This window comes from Apis florea, unplaced genomic scaffold, assembly GCF_048593485.1.
Source record: "Apis florea isolate Af1SG1 unplaced genomic scaffold, ASM4859348v1 contig_3203_pilon, whole genome shotgun sequence".
NCBI classification, from domain to species: Eukaryota; Metazoa; Arthropoda; class Insecta; order Hymenoptera; family Apidae; genus Apis; species Apis florea.
This window is the reverse complement of record NW_028256723.1, coordinates 1,781,675-1,807,172: the sequence shown is the minus strand read 5'-3', so window position 1 is coordinate 1,807,172 and position 25,498 is coordinate 1,781,675. Positions and strand designations below refer to the sequence as shown.

General features: G+C 38.3%; 3 protein-coding genes across 7 annotated transcripts in view; 2 read left to right on the top strand and 1 right to left on the bottom strand.

Annotated features, from left to right (window-relative positions):
• Naa15-16 (N-alpha-acetyltransferase 15/16) overlaps positions 1-20,525 on the bottom strand; it is a 46,512-nt gene extending 25,987 nt beyond the window's left edge. Inside the window, exons 1-8 of the mRNA XM_003693833.4 lie at positions 20,383-20,525; positions 19,764-20,111; positions 19,268-19,402; positions 18,956-19,100; positions 18,612-18,869; positions 18,220-18,530; positions 17,868-18,149; positions 17,577-17,790 (exon numbers count right to left, since the gene is read on the bottom strand). Coding sequence (XP_003693881.1) covers positions 17,577-17,790; positions 17,868-18,149; positions 18,220-18,530; positions 18,612-18,869; positions 18,956-19,100; positions 19,268-19,402; positions 19,764-20,111; positions 20,383-20,439 — 1,750 coding nt within the window. The 5' untranslated portion in view covers positions 20,440-20,525. The remainder of the gene's footprint in view (positions 1-17,576; positions 17,791-17,867; positions 18,150-18,219; positions 18,531-18,611; positions 18,870-18,955; positions 19,101-19,267; positions 19,403-19,763; positions 20,112-20,382) is intronic.
• LOC105735571 (uncharacterized) lies at positions 483-17,571 on the top strand. 5 transcript variants are annotated; one of them, XM_012486959.3, is made up of 2 exons: positions 483-759; positions 13,233-17,571. In XM_012486959.3, exon 2 carries the CDS (start codon positions 13,233-13,235, stop codon positions 16,470-16,472), a length of 3,240 nt encoding a protein of 1,079 aa, XP_012342413.2. In that variant the 5' UTR covers positions 483-759; the 3' UTR covers positions 16,473-17,571. The 5 variants fall into 5 exon arrangements, with proteins under 5 accessions (XP_012342413.2, XP_086766897.1, XP_086766896.1 ...); XM_086910771.1 differs by having other exon boundaries at positions 483-766; XM_086910770.1 differs by having other exon boundaries at positions 483-1,034.
• Positions 20,526-20,695: 170 nt separating the features above from the next.
• Positions 20,696-23,801, top strand: Polr3C (RNA polymerase III subunit C). Its single transcript, XM_012487034.3, has 9 exons — positions 20,696-21,156; positions 21,262-21,493; positions 21,713-21,831; positions 21,932-22,062; positions 22,155-22,389; positions 22,462-22,670; positions 22,763-22,916; positions 22,986-23,346; positions 23,422-23,801. Exons 2-9 carry the CDS (start codon positions 21,347-21,349, stop codon positions 23,554-23,556), a joined length of 1,491 nt encoding a protein of 496 aa, XP_012342488.2. The 5' UTR covers positions 20,696-21,156; positions 21,262-21,346; the 3' UTR covers positions 23,557-23,801.
• The last annotated feature ends 1,697 nt before the right edge of the window (positions 23,802-25,498 follow it).

Sequence of the window (25,498 nt, the reverse complement as noted above, 5' to 3'; positions counted from 1 at the left end):
ATCGTTAACGACGCGATAATTAAAAAAATTAAGGAACAACTCTTGCGAAGGAATTTCGTAAAAATTGATGCTCCATACGAGTTACGTATCAAAATCATCAGATTAAATTCGTAAGATTTCAACTTACCACCACCGCATCGTAAAAAAGAAGAAAAAAAGAAATCACCCTAAAATACCCATCGAACAAAACATATATATATTCCTCGACAACGACACAACTCTCGATCCATCCATCTCGGCGAATGAGAAATTCGAATCGCTTCGGGCACAAAGTCTCAACAAGTAGGAGTAAGTGCACGGAGAGGTGGAAAGCGCGTTTTCCTCGTCCCGTTGGGGACCGATTTCGAGAGGGGAGAGCGTGTATCGGGTGCAAAAAAAAAAAAAAAAAAAAAAGAAAAAGAAAAAGAAAAAAAAAAGGAAAAAAAAAAGGAAGAGGCGTGCAAGCGTGATCGTCCGGCTGGCCGCGGCCAGTCGTAGGAGAGCCTCGTGACGCACACGATCCAGTTGGTGCGCTTTTTCGCCGCGAGAGATATCACGGCCTGTTCTTGCTCGCGGTGATTCGCGACGAATCCGAATACATCGAAGCGTGTATGCAGAGAAGCGTTGGGCCTCCTCCTGTTGTCTCTCGCGCGGGAGAGAGTGGAGGGACAGACTGGCGCAGGGCCAGTAGGATCCACCGATATAAAGATCTGCGGTCGCGCTGGCCGGGAGGTTACTCGTTTCTTCATCGCCGTCCAAGTGCAACGGGAGGGACGCACAGTGAGTGGTAATACTCCAGCAGCTCTGATCTCGTGTTATGTCGGCTCGTGTCGTCGGTGATAAACGCACGGTTGGATCGCATAGTTGTGTCGTTCGATCGATCGGAGGATTTCTTTTTTTTTTTTCATCGAGGGGAGACCTCGAAGGAGCACGCGTGGTGTCGCGTGGTGTCGCGTAGATGAGACGGTGATTAGAAACGAAACGAAAGAGGGGAAGAGAGAGATTTTTTGTTAACTCTTGGATCACGTTCGGATCGGAGGATAGAAGAGAGAATAGTGAGTTCCATTTCAAATTATCATTTCGAGTGAATTTCGAACGGATGGATGTGTGCTGATTGCATATGCGGCTAATGCAAGACGTATGTAATGAATTTTCGATTTCGATTAAGGGAATTGGAGTGACGTGAGCTTGGTGGTTCGTGGTAAGAGGTTGTACTTTCACGATATTCAATTACGACAATTGAGATAAGGAACGGGTAGAGCTGCGGAAGGCAGCGTTCGTTTCCAGATAATCGAATCGGTTTACTCTCCGTTCTTTCGCACGTTTTCTTGCGAATGCACGGCGTTCAGGAAATTTATATAACGGAGACACGATCGCGGCATAGCTTCCCGTGAATCATCGTCGAATAGCGGTTCACGTGTCGTGCCAAGAGGCCAGGTAAAGGATCGGGGAGTCCTTGCGTTTTCCGGCATGAATATTTATCGACTTTTTTTCCTCTCTCTCTCTCTCTGTTTTATCGAGCGGATGCACGCGATAATCGTCGGTCGACAAAGAAGGGATAAAAATCGAATGGATGGGAAAACGAAGTGTGATCAGCCATTTCGCTCGATCGAAACGCGTGCCAACGCACGGTTGATGGGAGGGATCGTGAGACTCGTGGTAGCAACCAACGATCGGGCTGCTCCGACCAAGATTACTCGAGCAAACTGGAGTGCTTTCACGGGAGAAAATATTCTCGTGCAACTCGTGACATTTAGACGCGCGTAGCGATAAGAAAACTGTTGCTGCCGATTTATCAAATTTCTAATACACGATGCATGAAATAAACGCTGCTCTTTCGCGGATAAAATCTTTTCCTCGAAACATCGTGCGACGAATGTACGGTATAAAATTATATATCTGAAACAAATGGTTTCGACGTCCAGAAATATCATGACACTTCTGAGGAACACGTTCCTCCTACTATCTCCTAGACTGGATGTAGATTATTATTGCTCGTTCGAACAGGGAGCCACTTTTTTTTCTCTTCCCCAAAACTCGAAAGAATAAGATAATAAAAGATACATATCGTATCGAAAAAATTCTACTCCTCTAAGACTCTTGAAACGAGTAAAAAGGGGAAAAGAATTCGTTCCAGAACGAGATCCTCGAGTTCTCGTATCCGGTCAACCCGCGAAAGTTAAGATTTCCGGCGTGATCGATGCGTGCGGTGTAATAAACCGTGAGGCCGGTGTTCACGTGTCCGCTTAATTACACCGCGGATTCGTCGTTGACGCGGGGAGGGAGGGAGAGGGGAGGGGATCGGCGTGCTTCCTACTCGAGGCTTTCACTTTGACATAACCGCATCGATGAAAACGAAGGCAAAAAGCGGGGACACGTTTTCGAAACGTGTCGAGATAACCGGGTCTAGCTCGAGGGATCGGAGTAGAACGGATAACGATAACGCGGGAATATTCACCGCGATATCTTTTTCTTAACCCGGATATATTCCTTCGTCTCTGCTCGCTCTTCTTCCGTTTTCTCATGAGAGGGATCGATTGAAGAGAACAACCATCGAAGAAAGAAGCATTGAACGATCCACTGAGTGGGCGGATCGCGGGATGAATGGAAACGAAGCATTTGGCGGGAATGGTTGGTTGCTTCCAAGATTAGATTGGAAGAAGAAATTCGCGCCTCCCACGGGATTTTATAATCGAGTTTCTCTACGACCAGACTCTCCATCTCTCTATTGAAGGAGGATACAGAACGAAAAAAAAAAAAAGTTTGCTTTCCTTGACGAAGAAGGATCTCGTGATTATCAACGTTATTAAACTTTAAATACCTAGCCAGAAGGATATAACTGGATTGGACTCGAATTAAGCGTGTCAACGGATGATGATAATGATGATGATGATCGTCCCGTTTGCCGATCGTCGAGCAATTAAATGAAATTGTGACAAACGATCGTTGCTCGTTTCGCCATTATCACCGTCGTGAGGACGGGCAAACATCGGTTGAGCAACGCGTCCTTGTTTCTTCGACGTGTGTCTAATCGTCCAGAGATAGGCGCAGCGAGGCGGGGCGAGTTACGATCTAGAAATCTGATTTCCATCGGTTATTTCTCGGATATTTATCCCATATTGTGGGATACGGAGAGAGAGTGAGAGAGAGAAAGAAATCAGGTCCACGAGATCGATAGACTCGTAACGATCTCGTCGCACTGTCGCAAGCGCGGCGATCACAGTCGATCGGAGCACCGGAACCGCAAACTACTTATCAACTTGCGCAATTCGCTATTTATGAAGGAAGTTGTAAAAAAAAAAAAAAAAAAAAAATGATAATTAAAACAGGGAAAGTATAACTTTCGATAAATTCTACATTACGATTTGAACGGATTTTAGAAGGAAATTGTCCACACTCTCGGTAATTTCAACGCAATTTCGACAACACAAGCATGTGTTGTTTACGTTGTTTCAATAAGAAAAGATGCATCGTATTATATTAACACTTATATCCGTATAAAACGATAAATTTTGAATTCCTTGATAAAGAGAGAAAAAAAAAATGAAGACCCACTTGGACGAAACGCCATAAAGATTTTTCGATACTAGTTACACGAAGCGGACTTGCACTTAACGTCGCTTTACAATTATTTACAGAACCGAGAGGTTGTGCGACATCAACATTGAATCACTGAACGGCTTTAAATAAGTTTCACGTGTTACATTCATCTTGGGGGGAGAATTGTTATCAGATAAAAAATGCTTGGAATAAAACTCGTCCCGTCGGTTAATAAATTACGGAGCGAACGACGACCACGAGGCGCATCGTGTCGGCGATAAATTTTTACTCGCGATCTGGAGTAGCGAGAGGGAAGAGGAGCACGTTGGATGGGTAGTAAAAATACGAATGCACGGGGGCCTTGGCTTAACCTTGGCTCGCGCTTTCCCTCCACCGATCCTTAATTGCGTTTATCAAAAGTTGCGGGCGTGATAAGGAGGGTCGAGAGAGTCGAGTGTGGGAATAAAACGGGAATAATACGGATGGGAGAAACGTCATATATAAACGAAACGCGAATTTCGAAGTTAACTTACTTCGTCATCTCGATGATGACGATGATGATTCATCTAGAGACTAAACTTGTTCGACGTGTGAAAAAAAAAAAAAAATTCGCGGTTGAATGATAGGCAAGATCGAATAAAAGGTGACACTGTCGTCTAAAATTTCCTAACTGATGTGTCATCATCGTCGACGCATCGTGATAATGTTTCGGGCACGAGAAGATTTTTATTAAACACGAAAATATTTGATATTTGTTAATATTAATATAAATAATTATTGAAAGAGTCATGATTACAAAGTATCGGTGCGTATCGATGAATAAATGAAATTTTCTTTTCTTTTCTTTTTTCTCTCGCGAGAAAAAAATAAATTGTCGCGAAATAAATCGTATACAATGGTAAAATAATAAAATTTTAAAAATATACATGTGCCTAACTATCCACTAGCGTAACTTTCAAATCACGTGGAAGGATTAAACAATTTGAAAAGATTGAATATACAATTATTATGTAAATGTTACGATGACGAAATTGCATAATGAAACATCACAAGTTTTATCGTGTTGTTTTAATAGGTCAGTTCTCTAATATTATGGTCGGACGTGTAAAATGAATCGTTGGCACCAAATCCAAGTTTATGATTCGTTGATGAAGCCAGGTGAGGAATAATCGCGTTTTCCAACTGTGATCAATTGAATTATAACACTCTGAAACTGTATTTTCAACTTATGCGGCCTTACGGAGTCCTTGGAGTCGAAACGAGGCTTATTAAATGTTAAAAATTCTGTTGAACAGCCGACTAATCGGTGACTAATTGGAAACTGGCGGTTAATTGGTGGACACAACAGTCCTTGGGATTCGATTTTTTCCTAAAACGGGATGCTTTAACCGGGACATCTATTTCAGATGTTGCTGAACGACGAAAGGTCACGTCGAATCGAGGTATTTTCTTAAAATATGGCACTGATTTCACGATACGTTCGTCATACGAAGACGAACAGGTGAGCGAACAAAGAAAAATCGCGAACGTGCTTATGAAATTAGCGATGCTGTATTTATCATACGAATTATTATACCTATACCTATAAGTCCATGGTTTAACTGTGCTTCGCTCACGAGCCAGTGTCGAGCAAAGGTTCGGCATCGAGGTTCGAAAATATTTTTTCTATAAGCCAAGATCGATCGAAGAAACGAATAAATTTAATCATTGAATTATTGCTTCAAAACGAGAAATGTTCTTTCGGGGGGGGTCGATCGAATTCTTTTTGATCGTGATTTTTATTATACATTTTTGAAAAAACGTATAACGTGGTAAAATTTTAAACCAATTTCAAGAAGAATTACATTCATCGTATAAATACTTTTGACCGTTCATCTAATATTTTCGAAGAGTATATATGTATATTGAAATAGACGTCACAGATATAATTCAAGGTAGGAGAAATTTGCATATCCTTGCGGCACGAAAAATTTCGTCATTTGTTTGTAACAATAAATACAGGAGGGGGTAAAAATCGAAAAAATGACGATGTTCGCGCGATGAAAAAAAAATTGGGCCGTTAACCTTGTCTGACCGGTACCGGCTTTTATAGTCGCGACAAAAATGTAAACCGGTATTGATGGAACACGCCATATGCGTTGCGATAGCTTTGTATAATGCTTGTCGGAATATCTTTGACGAAACGACAATCGTGGCTCAATAAGATTTTTTTTTTTTTTTTTTTTTTTTGATTAATCGTATTGTTGAGAAAATTTCATTTATTTATTTTTTTTTTTTTGTTTTCGACGAAAGATTGCAAAGATATATTTTTAAATTTCATACATCACACACAAGTCAATTTTAAAGTTTAAGGAGATCGTTCATAATCTCTAATTGAAAATTTTTTCGAGACATTTAAAAAATTGCACAATATCTGTTTAATTTTTGAAATAATCGTCAAGGTTTTGAAAAATAATCGAAAACAGCTCTTCAAAACCTTCAGAAACACTTTCGGTTTTTAGGTCGCCTATGATTTACTTTCTTAGAAGATATATAGGCTGACATCATTTGCCTTTTGAAAAATTTATATTACTTCATTAATTCTCGAATAAATATGCGAAAATGAAATTCCAAAGATTTAGCTAATGATTTTTATTGACCGCTCTATTAATTATTCATAGGATTGATCGTTTAATGAAAATGTGAACAAAACATTTGCCTACGAAAAATATCGCTAAATTACTCGAATTATTAAAACTTTTATTAATTTCCAACATGTAACATCATCAATGCTTCGAATTTCTTAATTCATTAAAAAATTTCTTTCTTTTTAAATTTCGAATCTTATCTTCTAACTCAACAGACAACATGACAACATTTCATTTTGAAATTCCTAATTAAATCTCATCATTCCACTAAATTTTACGAAAGAAGAACGATTGCTATACTTTACGATCCTATACGGTGCACAAACTTTACACCAAACAAACAATAAATAATCATTCGCTGGATAATCAAAAATATTCGAAAAAATACACAAACTTCGTCCCAAGATGAAAATCCCAATTTTTCTTCACAAGCGATCAATTCGAGGATATCGATTCTAATAATCCTGTGACTCGAAATCTTCCTACCACCAAATCCATCAAAAATCAAACCGCTCTTGAATCGCCGCCGTTGATTCGCCTTCGCGTGAACGAAGAATCGAGATAGAGGCCCATGTTCGCCGCGAGGCGAAATTATCAGTGATGAGGTTGCCGGCTCGAGGCTCAACTCACGGAGACGAGTATCGGCGACCGTAGTGGTACACCTTGGCATTGACCGGCTTGCTTGCTCTGCAAGGCAACTCGCTTGCATAATATGCTCGTCTCGTTCATCCCGCGGCTCGATTATTTCTCTCCTCTCTTCGCGCCACCTGTGCACTCCTTTAACGGTAGTATTACACGCGGAGACGTGATGCATCTGCTCATCATCACTGTTTCGTTGGGCAAACGTTTTAATCTGATTTTTAACAATCAGATGTGTAACACTCGTGTTACGTTATAATTGCTCGAACGAGCGGCAAATAATTATTTGAAACGTTTGAATTAGAAATTTGGCTAAAATTGGCACCGCAATTATTTATTATTCGATAAGAAGATAATTTTTTTTTTTAATCTTCTTGTTTTTGAAGAGTATACTTTGGGAGAAGGATGAAAATGAGAACGTTTTCAAATCTTCGTTGCATCGTTGCATGTAATTTTTTTTCTTTCTAACGATGGCAAAGTGGCAAAAGGTTTCTCGATTCGAGGATCAGATAACCGAGTTTAGTTTTAAACGACAAAGATAAGCGTTGAACTCTACGTTTCAGCTTTCACCTCTGCGTTACGTAAACGCGAAGCTACGAGCAACGTGAATGGTCTGAAAATTTGGGAATTTACGAAATTTCTGTCCACCGAGTCTTTTGTTACTTCGAAGCAAACGAAATTAGGAGATAAACTAGAAACAAAATTTTTATCAATTTAGACACGAACAATGTTAAACACGAAACACAAATATGACAACTATATTGCTACGGGCAGAAAGAAGAGTGAAAGTAAACCAAAAAAAAAAAAAAAAAAAAAAAGAATAGAATGCAAAATTACAAAAACTAAAAGATAAAAGAAAAAGCGCGTAATGTAAGAAAAGAGGAAGTAACTATTCTGTATCCCAAGCATGAAATTAGTCACGAGGATAAATGATGAAAGAAGTCAAAAACTAAAATTACAAGCGCAAGAATGAAAAAATGCTTTGCGACACGTCTAATTGATCTTGGATCATTGCGACTAAAAAAAGCAGACTTCGTGAGTCAATGACCCACAAATCGCACGCAGATCTGTACTTCATTGGAATCGTTTCAATTCAGTCGGCGCCCGCCACTTACACAATTCAACATCCAATTATTTAAATAACCTTTTTAACATCGAATCGCACGCTCGTTTCGATAACGATAATAATAAAAAGAAAAATGGCTTGCATTCATGACACGAAGAACTCACGTACAATTGTATCATAAAATTCCATTTTAAAAAAACGATTGCACGATTACGATTATAATAGGGAACACACTGGAATCGAATCTAAATGTTTTATCGAAAACAATTAACAATCAGACGTGTACGATTTGTTCGTGACGTGATTTCTTCCCTTTTAATCTCTCTTCTTTCGTGTTTCTTCACGAAAATGCGAAAAAAACGCTGCTCGAGCAAAAAATCAAAGCAAAGATCGAAAAGGTTAAACGCTATGGAAGCAATGAAATTGTAAAGAAATCTATTACACTCCTATGCCTGACACTCCCCGAAGCAAAGGACTTATACATTCTACTCTTGCACCAGAGCGCAAGAGGTTACCAACACCGTGGCAATGAGGGCACACAAAGGAGGGCAGGTGTCTCTGTCATAACAGGAAGCATAATAAAACTAGGGACGCGCCGAAAGTTGGCTGAGAGGCGTTAAGGAATTAATGCTGCTCACCGAGCACGACGCGAAACAAAAAGGAAAGTAGCTGAAAGCGTAAACCGAATTGGATAACTCGCCACGGGGGCCTTTACGCGAGGCACGCGCGTACGTACGTCGCACGAGCTGTGCAACGTGTTGCCTCGAAAAAAATGCCTCTTTCTCCTTGTTTCTCTTTCTCTCTCTCTCCCCGAAGAGAGTGTTTCCGAGAGTGTTTTCGATCGAATCGATATTCAACCGATAAATCGGCACTTCGAACTCGGCGCTCAGCCTTTCACCGCCTCTTTTCTCGAGGGAACCGCCGTTCCCTCGCCTCGATTCAATGCCATTTCGTCGCCGCGCGCTTTTGATGACCTGCATTCAAGGCCGCGTGCTCGCGCGCGCATATAATCGTAACGAAAATCGCTCGAATCACGAAATTTCGGGATAAGAATATTAAAAACGCGTTAAGAGCTTATCTTTATAAAATTGTGGGTCGAGGTAAAAATAGCGCGTTGATACCATTGCAGGGTTATAGAACCAAGATGGATACCCGAACATATCATTTTCATTGGAGGGCATAGAAAATTTTTTTCTCGATTTCTACGTCGTAATTTAATTTTACCCCGCAGTAGAAATTTTGATGGAACAAAAATTTAACCTTGCTAATTTGCAGAATAGAGCCGCGTGGATTCGAAGAAGGAGCAGTCGGTCAGTCATCTTTAACCTTCGATTTTCTTTCATTTAGCTATTTACACCTACGTAAGTACCGTTACGCCAGAGATTGAATCGTGTGGTTTTATTGCTCTCGTTCCAAACGAAATCGGTCAGATCTAACGCAGTCTCACGCGATTAAAAAGAAAATCTGGCTTCGAGGAACGATATTACGGCAGGCCCTGGATCGTAACGATAGCGTAACGGCACCTGCCACGCCATGGGTATCGCTCTTCTTACGTCACGTCGCGAAAAATCGGCGATTCGCGTTGCGGAATCACGTTCCTCCTTTTGCAATATCTCCTCCTCCGAGCCTGTCTAACCCTTCACGCGCGCGAAAATACAAAGAGAAGAGCAACCAAGGCTCTTCGTTTAACAGGGTGAGAGAATTCGAATCACTTTTACGGTTTGAAATCAGTCATATCGAATGAACGGTTGTGCTAATTATTCGTTTGAGATTTTACGCGCGTCTTGATTCAAGACTCGCTCGTTAGACTTTGGATGAAATATGAGAAAGTTGGATTATATGTGTATAACGAAAGGTATCATATGATTTGATATTATAGTTGTTATTACGGTTGAGAAGAATTTAAATTTTCTGTACCATTCGTCATTCGTTTCGACATTCTTTTAAATTTGTTTTTCTACAACTCGTGATGATGGTGTCATGTCACGAAATTCTAGAATTGTTTGAACAACAATAAATTCAATTCGTTACGGTAGATATTTTTAGAATCTTGCCAAATTCAAAGGAAATTATTAATACCAGATAATCATCTAATTTCTCGGCTCTATAAAATTTAATCGTAACTTGAATTTATGAAATATATTTTACGAAAAAATTATCCTTACTTTCCTACCCTGTTTTACTCTTTAAAATAAGCCCACAAATTGATTATTATACCATATTTCTCTGCAAAACTACAAATATTCAAAGATCGACACTCATCGTGTCAACGACAAAAAAAAGTCCTCTTGATCCGGTTTTTGTCATTTCAAATCCCTTATCGAGTAAAAAGTCCACAAACGCTGTGCACGAAAGTGAAAGCCTTCGTTTCGAAATCTTTTTTTTTTTCTTCTTCTTTTTTCTTCTTTCGCCAACGCGAGCCAAAGCGAATTCGTGCCGCCTGCAAAACCGATCGAGACGATTCATCGCGCATTGTGCGAATTATAGTCGCGGGGAATCGCGTGCGAATCTTAATCAAGAACAACGACTTCCTCGCTTCCAGGTGGACGTGTCGCCCGGTGGAAATGGCTCCACCTTTCCAAACGAGCGTCCTTGGAGGAACCGGTGCACCGGGAAAGGCGATGAAAACCGGCCAGTCACGTGTACCATGCCAACGCGAGCGGTTGTTCGCGCCAGCTTCGCCCTCTCGTCGCGCGTTTCAGTGATTTTCTCACCGATCTTCGCCCTGCCTACAAGCGTCTATAAACCGTGTTAAAAGTGCATCCAAGAATTTTTGTCGTTCATCTCTCGAGGAATTAAACGCTGTGTACGTTCAATTTTCATTCAATTTCGTTCGATCGCGTGTTAAAAAAGTCAATCGAGTGCCAATAGGACAAATATCGAAACCGTCTCGTTCTTCTCGCGTCTTTTGTGGCTAACTTGGTGAGGATTTTAGGTTACTACTCATTTTCTGCTCCCTTTAAATTGTAACGTTTTATCTAGCGTTTCGAAACGTTCGAGAAACGCTGAGGTTTTATCGTGCTCTTTTTCCCGTTCCAAGACAAACACGTTACGCTACTTCCAGACCTCTGACAAATTACGTATGAACTTTCTAAAATAACGAAAAGACAGAAAGCGGAGCTTCGATATATTTCGGGTATATAAAATTAAACAGTTCAAAATTAAATTTTTGTCCTCTTTAAAAGATTTCTTTAAAAGATACTCGAATAATTATAGCTTATAGTTCTCGATAATCTCGTTCCTCGACAAGTTGGGCGGGGGGGGGGGGGGGGAAGAAAAAAAAGAGCAGCAAACTCGATAAACTCCTTTCTCGAATAACCGGTGAAAAACGGATGTTTCAGAATGCAATCAGCGTGTTAGTTCGTGGAAAGTGTCTCTCAAGGAAAAAGAGACGCAGACGTGACTGACCTTCGTGTTGCTCGCGCGAGGAGGATCTTCTTCCTCGTGGGATCGGGAGGAAAGCGAACACCTGACACGTTGGAACGGCCGGCTAATGCTTTTTAAATCGATGGACGCGTGCATTCGTGGACGATTATTTTCAAAGTCATTGCTTCGAAGCAGGAGAAAGCCAAGTATACGCGGTTGTTACGTGCGATTACCACCGATCTATCAACGCGGATTAGATTAAGTGTTATCGGCTGGCGAAAACGCGAATCATTCTCGCGGCGATGAAGACGATCCGAGCGGAAGATAGGAAGCGGGATTGAGCGTAACCGATGGTCGATATTCGAGAAGGAATTTCACGATTCCGTCACGTTTTCGCCTGGGCAGGATTAAAAAGCCGCACGCGGAGAGAAATCGTTGCCACTCGTCGCGGTGGAATATCGTCGTGAACCGCTGAGCGCAAACTCGACGTTCCCCTCGGAAGAAGCGCATTATTGCGTGTGCCAACTCGATTACAGGCCATTCGACGACGTCCTGTGCTCAACGATTATACGCCGAGCGATCGCGGCTGGCTGCCCCGGAAATCGAGAGAAAGGTACTCTTTCATTCCTCAACGACGTATTATATCGGTATGTTTGTTGGGTTAAACAGACGTTTCCGTTTCAAAACTTTGTTTTCCGCGATCTTTCCAACAATTTTTAAAACAAACGCTTCGTTTTAATTTCGAGCGATTTATCACGGTAATTCCAAGTGTCGTTATTATTTTAAATTATTTTCGAAGAGCCATTGAAAATAATTTGGAAAACGCTATAAAATCCTGTTATACGTGCTCGTTCAACAATTTACTCGATATTCGATTTAGAAACGACTAGTGATTATTATCATTGCCACACATCCATCTAACAAAATCAAGTACAACAACTTCGTTATCCTTTCCGCCGGTGATAAATTACGAGGCTCAATTATCTTTGTTTCAAACATCCTTCCTTCTGACGAGAGGTAAAAGGCGGAGATAAAGGCAGTAAATTCAGATTCTTGTCGGAAACGTGTCACGAAGCGGAGTTACTTCCGCGAGATCGACGACTCGGTCGCGGATTTCGAGGCTAATGCATCGTGCACCGGCGAAACGATCGGGCTTAGGTTCGTTTTACTCGGTTGCAAGTCGTTGCAAAGACCTGGGTACTCCAGTGACCCGTGAATGTTTGTCGACCACCGTTCACCAGCTGTTCACGAGGGAAAGGCGTGGCCCTCCCTCCCCTCCGGACCTGCATTCTTATATTATTTTCCAACGTTAAACTCGCGAAATTTCACCCGCCATCCGTGAAATTTTTTTTAACGAATTTTCCTCTTCGAAAATTAATTGGAAATTATTTTTCTTCCTCATCCATAAAATTCCATCGTTTCTGCTGAGTTTATTCTCGAGAGATAGAAAGAAGAAAGGTAACGCGAGCATTTTTCCGTTCGAAAAGTAAAACAGCTTCGAAGGAAACAACAAAACTTCATCGATTCCAATTCCAAAGTTTCGATATATATATATATATATATATGTATAAATTGAAATTTGTCCGGGAAAAAATTACTCGTATCTCCGATATATCAGTTTCTAATAACGGGAATTATTATTTCCATGCAATAGTTGAGAAAATGTTGCCGTTTCAATGGGGAAAGCAAAGTTCCACTCTCGTGGAACGGAAACACCTCCGCAGAATAAACTTATACTTTCCTCGAGCCGAGGTGGCAGTCACCGTACGTCTCGCGACGAACAACTCGATACGAGTTTGCTTTGAAAAGAAGCACGAGCCGATGATTGCCAGGCCGAATGGTATTATTAAATCTCGTTAAATAATCGACACACGCGCAGTTATCAATTTTTTCTCTTCTTCGAGGTTGAATATCGAAAATATTCAAAGAACATGTATATATATATAAGAAAGAGAGAGAGAGAAAGATGAAAATACAATATAAGAAGTAAAGAATCGTTCCATTTCCTGTTCCAGATGATGCAAAAAAGAGTGGCCGCGCGAAAGCTCCTCTTAATGATATTAGCGGCGACGTGCAGCATCTCGATCGTCGCATCATCGACGAGCAGGGAAAGGCGGCACGTCGGCGTGGAAGAGGCCGTTCATCGAGCGGGGAGGACGTTGGCCGGCGACAGCGATAGTTTCAAGTCATCGACCGGCAGGGACAACGAGATAACCACGGAAGTCGGAAGGAAAGTGTCGCACAGACTGATCGGGGGCCACTTGAGGGGGGAGGAGAAGACGAGAACGCAAGAAGCGTTCTGGGACGACGATATCCTCTCCTCGTCCTCTGGAAACGGGAAGGAGACGAGGCCCGGCCGCAAAGACGAGGACGACGAGAAGAAGTCGCTCTCCCAACAGGTGAAAGAGGGGAAATACGGGCTGATCCAGAACGAGATCTACGGATCCCCGAAACGGCCGGGGATAATCAGCTATTTGGGTAATCCCGAGGTGCCCAAGGACACGATAGAGAATCTGGGCGGTCTCGACGAGGAAGAGATCTGGTTGGCCGAGAACCACGTGCTCGTGTTGAGGGGAGGGAAATTTCCCGGCCACGAGGCCACGCAAAGCAACGGCGGGGACAATGCGCCTACCTGGCCACCGATCGACGATTACAAGGCGCCCAGGAGACAGGTCAAGATACCCTCCAAACCGAAGGTTCCGCCACCGTTTCCGGTACAACTCTCGGAAGGCGGGCCCGTACAGATCATCGGCCCGAACGGGACCAAGGACGTGGGGAACGGGACCGTCGACTACAGGGACTCGTTTCTCACCAAGGGCCTATTGTCGGAGGATGGGCCGTTTTTCACGATCGTTGCCAACGGGAGTGTCGTGACGTCCGACTCGAGGAACGCGTCGTCCGAGGATGGAAATCTGAGCGAAAAGGAGGGGTTGCCCGACGCGTCGCCACCTGGTTTCCCACCTTTTTATCACGCGATACCGCCCGGCGCGGTCTTCGTACCGCCGCCTAGCAACAATCAGTCGGATTACGACGAGGAGGATCAATCCGTTTACTATCCACCGCCCTACAGCTTCCATTATCAGCAAGACAACGCGACCGCGGTACCGCCGGGCCCTTTGGTCCCTGGAATCATTCTGCCGCCCCCGCCAGACTTCTTCTCAGCTCTCGAGGAGAGCAAGAAGACCACGACGAAGAAGTACACGAAACGACCCGAAACCACTCCCTCGCCCAGGCCCAGGCCCACTTACCTGCCACCCAGAAAACTCACCACGAAACGGTACAAGAGTACGACGACCACGACGACCGCGGTGCCAATCGTCGATCATCGTGCGTCGGGTGTGACGAAAGTGTTCGGTAGGATAATCTCGAGAAAGAACTATACGGATACGAAACCGTCTGCCGGCCCAAGGACCGAATTAAGAACGGTCCCGTACGTGGAAGTTACGACATCGACGCCCGATAAATCTACCACGCTCGAGAATCCGGAATTCTTCAATATTGGCCCGTTGGCGGGGAATCAGGTAACGAGTGGGGGGGAGGGCGTGGAGGGGAAGAAGGAAGCTTGGTCGGGCCTGGTAACGAGTAAAACGATTCCTGTAATGGCCTACTACGCCACGTCGACGCAGTCCACCTTGGAGAGACCCGTGGAAGTGACGCCGGCCTCGATAAAGAGTATCATTACTACCGGCAATCCGCAACGATCGCACAGCCAAGCATCGTACTATTTTTACGAGGAGTCGAACGAGCAACCCCTCCGCACCACCCCCCCGAATCCGGTTTATTACGAAACTACGACGGAGTCGCCGTTTTACGAGACTCGACCACACGGTATCGAGGAGAGGAGGAAGCAATATTACAGGGTAGAGGCGATTCCGTCGCGAGAGGACGATGTCAGGTTTTCAGGCTCGCCGGTGAAAAATTCGGGACCCATTCGCTACGGCGAGTCGACGATCGCGCAAAGTTCGTCCAAGTACGAGAGCAGCTCGGCGAGAGCTCACGGTCAACGCATGTTACCTGATCACGCGCCTCTCTACTATCAGACCGTATCCGCCCGGCCACCACCCGTTCAGCCTTATTACACCACCTCGAAGCCGGTACAGGCTTATTACAGGCAGGAGGCGAAACCGAAGCCGATTTATCAGTACAGTTTCGAAGCGGCCGATTATTCGAAGCGAGGCGGTAACCGGAGGCAGCAGGGCAACGCTGCATACCGGAACGATTATCAAAACGTTCAAATTGGGGGGAATTATAACAATGGGCCTAGATACGACTACGAGGAATCGGTTCCCCAAAAGAGAATCAGGACGGAGGTGTACAAGAATCAGCATCCGATCTTTCAATCGAGCACCGCTCACTCGGTGATAAGCACTACGGAAAATCCTCAACAACGTTATTACACTCGCCAGGAGGAGAAGTTGCTGGACGATGTCACGAAAGAGTACTTCACGATCTTTGGAAAGAAGATCGGGAAGAATGTACCGAGCACCACACCCTTGTACTCCAAATTGAAGAGCGTCACCGAAACACCGAGTTACAACGTGAATAGTTACGCGGAGAATTTCAAGAGCCCCGAACAGTCGTACAAGATACCCAATGTCAAAGTGCACTACGGGGATCAGTCTCAAAAGCCGTACTCCCTCAAAGAGGACATTCTCGTCAACGAAAGGCAACCTCTGCCCCCGATCAATCCCGACAGCGAGTTTATCACCGTGGTCGACCACCAGCGACAACCCTCCAACTATGGTATACACGACCAATCTAGGGACAATCAAGCGCTGGCACCGATTCGCGCCTATCCGTCCCAGCCGCTCGTGAGTCAAAGGATCGGCCCACCCAACAACAACTACGTACCGGTCGTCGAGTCTCCCGAAGAATTGGACGACGTGGCCTATCCCCAACTACCCATATCACTGGAAGACGACATCAAAGTGAACTATCGGGATCCACGACCCACGATAAATCCGGACGCAGAGCTCATCGATCTGGGGGACGATATAAAAGTGAACTATCGGGATCCGCGACCTACCCTAAACCCGGACGCCGAATTCATCGAGCCGATCCTCCCTGCGCGCGAGAACCAGCCGGAAAAACCGAAGGCCTATTTCGCGTACCGATTGCCAGGCGATGGCGGTCACTTTTACTTCCTAACGCCGCAGGCGATCACGCAGAGGCCGGAGCAGCGTAGCGCCGGCCACCTCTACTCGAGAGTGGGAACGAGGCTGCCTAGACGTCGACGGAGGCCGGGCAACGTGTGATACTTTGTACGCGGCGAGGCAGCCAACGTAATGCCATATACCAATCGTCGAGGACGCACGATGGAAATGCGTGTCATATAGAACGCAACGCGTGAATCGAACGACGACGAAACGTTTCTGTACCGTTACTAGGATATTTATTGTACGTGTAAATATATATAACGTGTATCTATTGTATGTATGATTAAGATAGATGATTATCGACGCCTCGTCTATGCTATATTAAATGCTTAATTTATGCGATCTAACTCTATCCCTGCTTTAGATACGATATATATATATATATATGCATGTGTTGTATGTATGTGTGTGTGTGTGGTGTGTGTGTGTGTGCGTGCGCGTGTGTATAAACGCCGCTCGTGTGCGACGATAGGTAAGCGCGGGTCCTTTTGAAAGACAGTCGTGTACTCGCGCCTTGTCTGTGATTAATGATCGATAGTAAACGCGTTATTGTGTACATATAATTATGATTGACGATATTTAGATTCTGTCGTAGAGCGCACAGAGTGCATTTTTATAAATCGTTAAACAGAATATGTTAATAACCGATGCATGCATGGAATAAACTTTGTTTGTATCACCAAGTTTCCTTCCTTGTGTAGAAGAAAAAATATCAATAAAAATATTACATATCGATAATCAACGTATACGATAGTTTCTACGGACAGTATCGATTAGTTGACATTGATTTTTATTCTTTTGTATTTCTTATACGATGCTTTATGAATCGATCAAAAGATTTATCGTATATGTAAATATTTAACGAGATACGTTTAATAAATGATATTATTATTGTAGGATTAGATTGTAAAGTACTTTTTTAAACGATACGTGTCAATGTAGTGACAAATGAATTTTTTTAAAATCGATTATTTGGACTTAAAAATAAAATGTAACGTTTAAAACCAAAAAATTCGTACAAATGAAACTTTATGAATGAAACTTTCTTCTATTTGAAGTCGCGATAAAAATAAATTACGAGTATTATATTCTTTATATTGTTAACGAACAGATATTAAATATAAATAACTCTACAACGGTTAAAGTTATTTATATTTAGTAATTGATTGATAAAAATAAATGAAGCAAGGAATGCAAACTTACCGGTGTCGATTTCTTGCGCCTGCGTTGGATCGGGTAACGGTTCATCGTGTAGTCGTAAATAAACCTCCATTGCACATTTCGCTGCTTTAAAATAAAATGGATGAGCTCGAAGCACATCTTCTAACCTTAGAAGACCCACGTAAGACCTCAAAGTCATTTTTCTCATACAGTAGGTATGGAAGTCGAATTGATCTTCTATGATTTCAGAAAAATGCTATAATCGATACAATTCGTATATGAGCGAGTACATAATAGTGAATTATTATTTGCAAACATGTCATGAATCCTTACCCTGTCAACTTCGTGACATTTTTTTAATGCCTCCCCATATTTTCCAAGACGTTTATAAGCGTTGGCTGCTTCTGTTTGAATCCACATACACTGCATTTCATTTAAATTCTCCATAGCTAAAACTCCTTCCCTGGTAAACTTGCTACACGTTTCTTCCGCTTCTTTAATGAGATTCGCTCGCAACATGTACTTGGCACATTTGGAATTGATATATCGATCTGCAGTATCTAATCCTTGTGCTTCGTCCAACCATTTATAAGCCTCTTGAACATTACCGGCATGCTAAGGATAAAATATATCATAATTATATTATTAAAAGCATATATATATACATTACAAAAACAAAACTTACCTTATAAATGCGACCTTTGGTAACAAAAAGTTCTATAAGTGTAGGTGTATGTTCTATGGCAGCATCAATTTCATTTAGTGCTTTTTCTGTAAGTCCAAGATGATCATAGTGTTGTGCTAAATAATAATAAGTCCATAACAATGCCGAAGCAGGTTCTCGCGGATTATCTTTCTCTTGATCATTAAAATGCCCATGAGCTTTTAATGCTTCTTTGTATTCCAAAACCAAAGACTGTATAATATCAACCTTTTGTTGATCTGTATATAAGGAACGAAGATTTACAAACAAAGGTGGTACACCTTTATGGAGACCTATAATAAATAAGATATAGTTAAATCAAATTTAAAAACTTTTTTTTTTTTTTATTTTTGAACGAAATAATCATATCGAACCTCTTCGTAAGTATCGATCTACTAATGTTTTAAATTCATCTCCTACAGCATAATTTAATTGTAAGCGACGCGGTGCTAACGCTCGAGGAAATAATTCTTCGTATCTTTGGAGCATAGCTAATGTTTCTTCAGGTTTAGTATGTCTTTCAGCCTCTGCTAGCCTAGCGTAATAAGTTGTATTTTCTGGATTTATATTTAAAAGTTCCTTATAAACTTGTGCTGCTTCTGCATATTGTTTTAATTGTAATCTTAATTTACCTATAAATAATGAAATTAATAGAAAGATATTTTTATAAAATATTTAATATTTTTCAGAATAAGTTTATAGAGAAATTATAACTTACCATATGTTTCTTTTACAGTAACTTTATCACAAATTTGATCACTATATTTGTCAAGATGTTTTAATGCCTGTTCGCATTCTCCTGATTCTTGGATAACCATATTTTGATATAATAACAATTCACTGTGCTCATAATCGTAACAAATCTATAAATTTAAAAAAAGTTTCTAGATTATAGATTCATATCTAATACTTAATTAAAATATATACCATTATGAGAAAAATAAATCTACATAATGTATTATTTAAATATTTTTTTTTTCTTTACATTAAAAGAAAAACAATAAAAGATATATAATATTGAAATACATACCATGGGAGAATTTCGAAATGTATCTAAAATTTTAAGAGCTGTTTCATAGTCCTTTAATAAATGATATGAGATAGCAAAACCAATCCACGAAGCACGCTGTGTAGGACGCAACATAAACAATTGATATCTTGTATCCTAAAAAAAAATATGAATATGAACATTAAATATAAAATATAAAGTATCATATATTAATAATATATTAATCAAAATAATAAACTTTATTTTTAAAACTTTTAAAACTAAATTTAAATTATGTATACTCATAATACACGCAATGTATTGTATTGCTTAATTTTTTTTTAAATTTATTTATATCTTTATTAATGTTTTTAATATAAATTATACATCACATATATTATTAATATATAAATATTATATATATTGGATGAAGTGAAAATTAGGTTAGCAATACAAACTTATAAGAAATTAATATAAGGATTAATCAAATTATGTGTAAATAATAAACAAGAAATAGATTTTCATATTAAAGATTTACCTTATAACCCTCCAGATCCCTCATTTGAATTTGAAGCAGCGATAAGTCCCTAAGAATTTGAATATTATCCTTATCCCATTTAAGGGCATTTCTATAACACTTAATAGCTTCATCATATTTCTTATCCGAGCGTTGTAAAAGTCCATAAACGTGCCAGCAAACATGAGATTGCAAATCATTCCTAAGACCTCTCCGGACATGATCATATGCTTCTTCCTTGCGACCTAAGCAGTTCAGAGTGAGACCTTTCATTGCCAAGGTCTCTCCATGTTCACTAAATTTAGGGTTTGATAAAATTTGCTTTGCAAACTTTATCCCATTTTTATATTGTTTATGTTCGTAACACCTCTGTAAGAAACATAAATACGTTTCATGGAATAAAACGTTTTCATGATTTCAATACTATGTATTTGAATAAACTGGCATTATAGAATATCGTGAAAGGCAAACAAGAAATCACGTTTTCATTCATAACATTGATAAAATTTTTATGATCTGTGATTGTCAGTGAATTTTTTGTAATTTTTCAAAGAGTGCTTCATCATTAGAGCATGATGAATACTTCTATTAGCCGGAGAGTGGGGTCCAAAACAGAGTATTTTGATTGCATATTACTCACCAGAATTCGTTTAAACAAGGCATTTTCTTTGGGTGGTAAGGGATTGCTGGAGGGCATTTTTGTATAAATACAAAAATATAGGGCCTTTTCCACCCGGTAAACTTAATTTTCACCACAAAACCTCGTGGCCACAAACGAAGAAGTCGATCTTCGATCACGTGATCATCTGCGACAATGCTGTTCCGCCGGAAGTTCTACATTCACGGTGCCGCACACTTTAATAAATTTTATGAATTTTACAAATTTATTAACAATAATAGTCTTTTATTCCTTTACGTTGACGTTTATATTACGTTCTCTTTGATGCATTCGATGATTTTACCTTTTTCGGAATTGCATGAAATACGTAATTGCAAGTAATGATAACTAACGATATTTAAGGAGCATTTCTATGAAATTATAAAAATTACACAAAATATGATATTCTTTAAATTATACAGGAAAAAATACTTATTATTATAATATGTATATGATTAATTTATCTATTTTAAATATACTTTATATATTATATATTTATTATTAAAAATTATACATATCCTTCAAATTTTTTTAATAATCTTAAGTCTTATTTATAAATCACAGTACACCATGATTTGTCTGTTTTTAGAAACAAATCCTTTATTTGTATAAGCACATGGATTTTAATTAAGTAGATTTATAAATGTTTCAAAATAATGTAATATACAAAAATATGAAATATAAAGTTAAGAAGAAAATAATTTATATTTCTTAAGCATAGTTTTATTAAATATAAGCAATATTTATACAATTTAGGTATGATTTCAGATTTTATTTCGTAATTATGTATATACTAAAGGTTATGTAGACAATTTTTTTGAATAATTATAAATTATTTAAATTATTTAAAATATATTTCAGATTTAAAAATTTAGAGATAATAGATTAATTTATATATAATTGAATTATATATATTTATCAGATTTTGTGAACGTCAAATGACAATATGTCGTTAATATGTCGAAAACTATGTTCTTTTATTTTATTTGAACATTTTGGACAGATTGTACAATGTGTAGGTGAAGATTTATTTAAATATGGTGCTAAACCATTAGTATTAATTCGACATACAACACATCTTCCTGTAACAAAGGTAACAATTTGTTTTTAATATTTTTTTTTAATTTATTCTTTGTAATTTTTATTTAAAAATTATTGCCAAAATAATATTGTAAAATAACACGTCGCCCAGCATGATTCAGTTGAGTTTCTCAACTGGAGCACCTACGAATACATTCTCATCACCCAAATATGGGTAACATGGCAATGAACATGTGCTCTAACAATTAACAAATTTTTAATACTATTTTAGATCAAAGAAGCATTATGTGTTTTAATAAAATATGGTCTTGTAAAATATCGTCAAACAGAAAAGGGAATGGAATATATTTTAATTTATGAAAGAGTCTTAAATATTCTTCGTTATCCAAAGTAATATATAATTTCATATAAAATTTTTTATATCTAATTTTTATTTTACATATGTATGAATAAAAATAAGAGTTTTAAAAAAATATTTTAATTTTAATAGGTATATGTTTTTTGTAAAAACAAATTGTGGAAATGAAGCTGAAATGATGTTAGAACAAGTATTAAAAAATGGATATATAACAGCTTCTGAAGTGATTATAAAAACATATAAAAGAATGGAACAATTACCTTGTATGTATATATTCTGAACTTTTGCTTTAAAAATAATTATATTACGATAATTTTAAGAAAATTTCTATCAATTATTTATTCATATTTTTTAGCTAGTATACAGCCATCAATTCCAGTTTTGAAAGAGAAGTTTGAGTTGCTTATCAAATATCAATTTTTAATGCGTAGTACAAACAAAAGTGAAGAAGAAGGAAATTCAAAATGTGATTTTACATTACCAGATTTGGATTTAGCTGCTATTGCAAAATACTTGGAAGGAGACAATTGTAATCTTAAAGATAAAATTTATTGGGAAATCAATATTGATCGTTTTACTCAAGATTTTAGGTAAGATTCATATAAATATTATAAAAAATATTATGAATATCATAAAGCAGATAAGAAATTTGCGATCTATAGGGATCAAATTATTGTATCGTCTATAAGCAAAAGACTTGATAAAAATGCAGGGGAATTGATGAGGCGATTATTATTTCTTATGTATCTAAGAACAGCATCATGGGAAGATACGTCCAATCCAATACCGTTTGCGGAAATAAAAGATGCAGTTAAAAAACTCAATTATCCATTACTTACTCAGCATCTTGATCAATATTTACGTCTCATTGGTATGGATAATAGGTGTACATAAAAAGGTTTTGTAAAATGTTTAACTACTGTAAATAATATTGCATAAAACTCAATTAATATATTATTACAGAGGAAGATAGTAGTCAATTTTTAAAACGAGTTGGAGATTCTGGAGGTGGTCAATATAGTGTTAATATGAAAGAAGCATTTAATCAATTGGCATGGGCATCTTTAGAAAATATTGTAATGGAACGATTTGGTTCAAAAGCTGCTAGAATTTTTAGGTAATACAAAATTTAATATTTTATAATATTTAATATTGATAATTTAATTATATTCATTTTACTAAATAGGTTAGTGCGTGCTAGAAAGTACATTGAACAAGAACAAATTCAACAATTAGCTATGATTCCAGCAAAAGAAGCAAAACATTTGACATATACTCTACTGCAAGAAAATTATTTACAAATGCAGGAAATAAAAAAAAGTGGAGTATCAGCTGCACCAATAAAAACATTTTTTTTATTTCATATTGATATAAATTTGGTGGTTCGTATGGAAATCGAACACTGTTATCATGCATTATACAATATAATGCAAAGACGAGAATATGAAGTAAATAGTAATAAGCGTATGATTGATAAACAATTGCGAATGCAAACATTAACAAGTAATTTAAAAGAACATGGTGCTCCCGAAGAACAGTTAGCAGAGGTGCATATAATACTCATATAATATTATATTATTTTTAACTATATAATAAAATAATTATGTCAAAATCATTTACAGATTGCAGAAATGATGACTCCAACTGAGAAACAACAATTAGAAAAAGTCCAAAATACAATTAAGAAATTGGGTATCACTGAATTACAGATTGATGATACTCTATTTCTGTTGACGATGTATTTACGTTATCATTAAATGAAGGCATATTTTGTAAAAATATGACATTATCATGATTATTATATTATAATAACGCTGTTCATTTTTATTCAAGTACGCAGTCAATGCGTAAATCCATCAAAAAACAAATACATAAAATTTCATTCATTTATATAGTTATTTATTTATGTATAATAATGGTTACGCTTGTAAAATACAAACAACAAAGAATACCTAACTTTCAAATTATTGTAATAAATATAATCATATGTCTATGTTTATAATAGTGCTGCTCTCTATGTGATACAGTGCATTTGATGTCACTATCTGTCAGGGAAAATGATCTTGGAGTACACACCTTTAAATGTTCTACCATTGACAAACTTCGTGTAATTATATCTTTTGATGCGATATAAATGTATGTTAGTTGATTAAAAACAAATTATTAGAGTTATGAATCACAGCCAGCTCAAGGTGCCATTATGGATCAGTAAATAAATCGAACGCTGCAAATGCTATTTATAATTAGCTAAAAACGTAATTTCATTATCTTATGTAAAGATTGGAGACCATCATTTTTAGTGTGTCGCTATTAACGTACGTTTTACTTCCAAGTATGATTTTCCCTTAATTCCTATTATATGCTTTGTACGTTCATCTCAACACTACCGCGATGGAAACGATTTTCTTCGGTTCTAAATTACTTATTGGTAATGAAAATTTAAAACAAATAGTCTTGGTCTAACAGTGAACAGTTCACCGATTTTAAATATACATATTTTGATTGTATGCTATTGACACCAATTAATGTGTACAGCCAATCGCAAATAGTGATAAGATGATCGTAAGCGTGTAATCGCATCCAAACATGCATTTGACTGATTTTATACTTTTCTTTCTCTCTTTCTTTCGACACATATACACATACATACACACATTCAAACTTTTTCCCTTCTCTCTCATTTACACGGTTCTGCATAGACTATGTACACTGCACGTACATACAAGTTTCTGCTAGAAATAACGTTGTATACCTAAAACTAAGATTGAATTTCGGTAAAGCGTTATTTTAATATATATATATATATATATATATATATATATATATATTTTTTTTTTTTCATACCATTAACAACAACGTACATGTAAATGAAGTGAATTGTTGGAATATTGAAATTGGATGTTAGTGTTCACTTTTTTCTTCGTTACGTTAGATACACTATAGTATTAGTAATGTATTCGTTTTACAATTTACTATTCTTACACCTTGCATTTGCACTGATTGCATTTCTTTTCTTTTTTTTTTTTTTTGTTTTCTTTTGAAATTCGATGAATTTACAGCGAGTGCATCGGGATTATCGTGAAAAAGTTTCGTTTACAGGTATACAAACAAAAAAAAAAAAAAGAAAAAAAATGAAAAAATTAGAATTACGTCTATACTTAATATCAAATATCAAATTTTTTTTTACTAAGATCCAAGGAAAATTCATGCGTTATTTCGATTTTTGTAGTTGTAATCCATGAAATAAATGGAACTAAAATTAACTGCTAAAACAAACGATGTATAAGATTTAATCGAAATTGATGAAAATTGGACGAGGAAGATACGAGCCGAGCTTAATTATACGCGATTCGAAAATGCCTTCTTGATTAAAATAAAGATGAGATTAAAAGAAATCGAGGAAAGGAAAAAATTAGGAAAATCAAGTTATTTTTAAGAAAGATTATAAAGATATGGCACAATAGAAAATAACATACAAGGCGCGTTTATATCTTCCGCATTGAATAATGAATTAATTTGTCGAATGATTCAGTGAACAAGATGAATAAGGTTGAAATATCGGTCTTTGGAGATCAAACTGGCGAAGAAAGAGGAAGCAGAAAAACGAAAATGGAGGAAAATGTGAATAGCTTTAAAGAAAGTATAATATTTAAATTTTTCAGAATGTGACAAGAAGAAGAAAAAGAATACGTTTCGGTG

What these genes read in the sequence shown, in the direction of transcription:
- LOC105735571 (XM_012486959.3), top strand. Translation starts at nt 13,233, where the DNA reads ATGATGCAAAAAAGAGTGGCCGCGCGAAAGCTCCTCTTAATGATATTA.
- Polr3C (XM_012487034.3), top strand. Translation starts at nt 21,347, where the DNA reads ATGTCGTTAATATGTCGAAAACTATGTTCTTTTATTTTATTTGAACAT. An exon ending in CACATCTTCCTGTAACAAAG is followed by an intron (nt 21,494 to 21,712) that starts GTAACAATTTGT and finishes ATACTATTTTAG; the next exon opens with ATCAAAGAAGCATTATGTGT. An exon ending in AAAGCTGCTAGAATTTTTAG is followed by an intron (nt 22,917 to 22,985) that starts GTAATACAAAAT and finishes TTTACTAAATAG; the next exon opens with GTTAGTGCGTGCTAGAAAGT.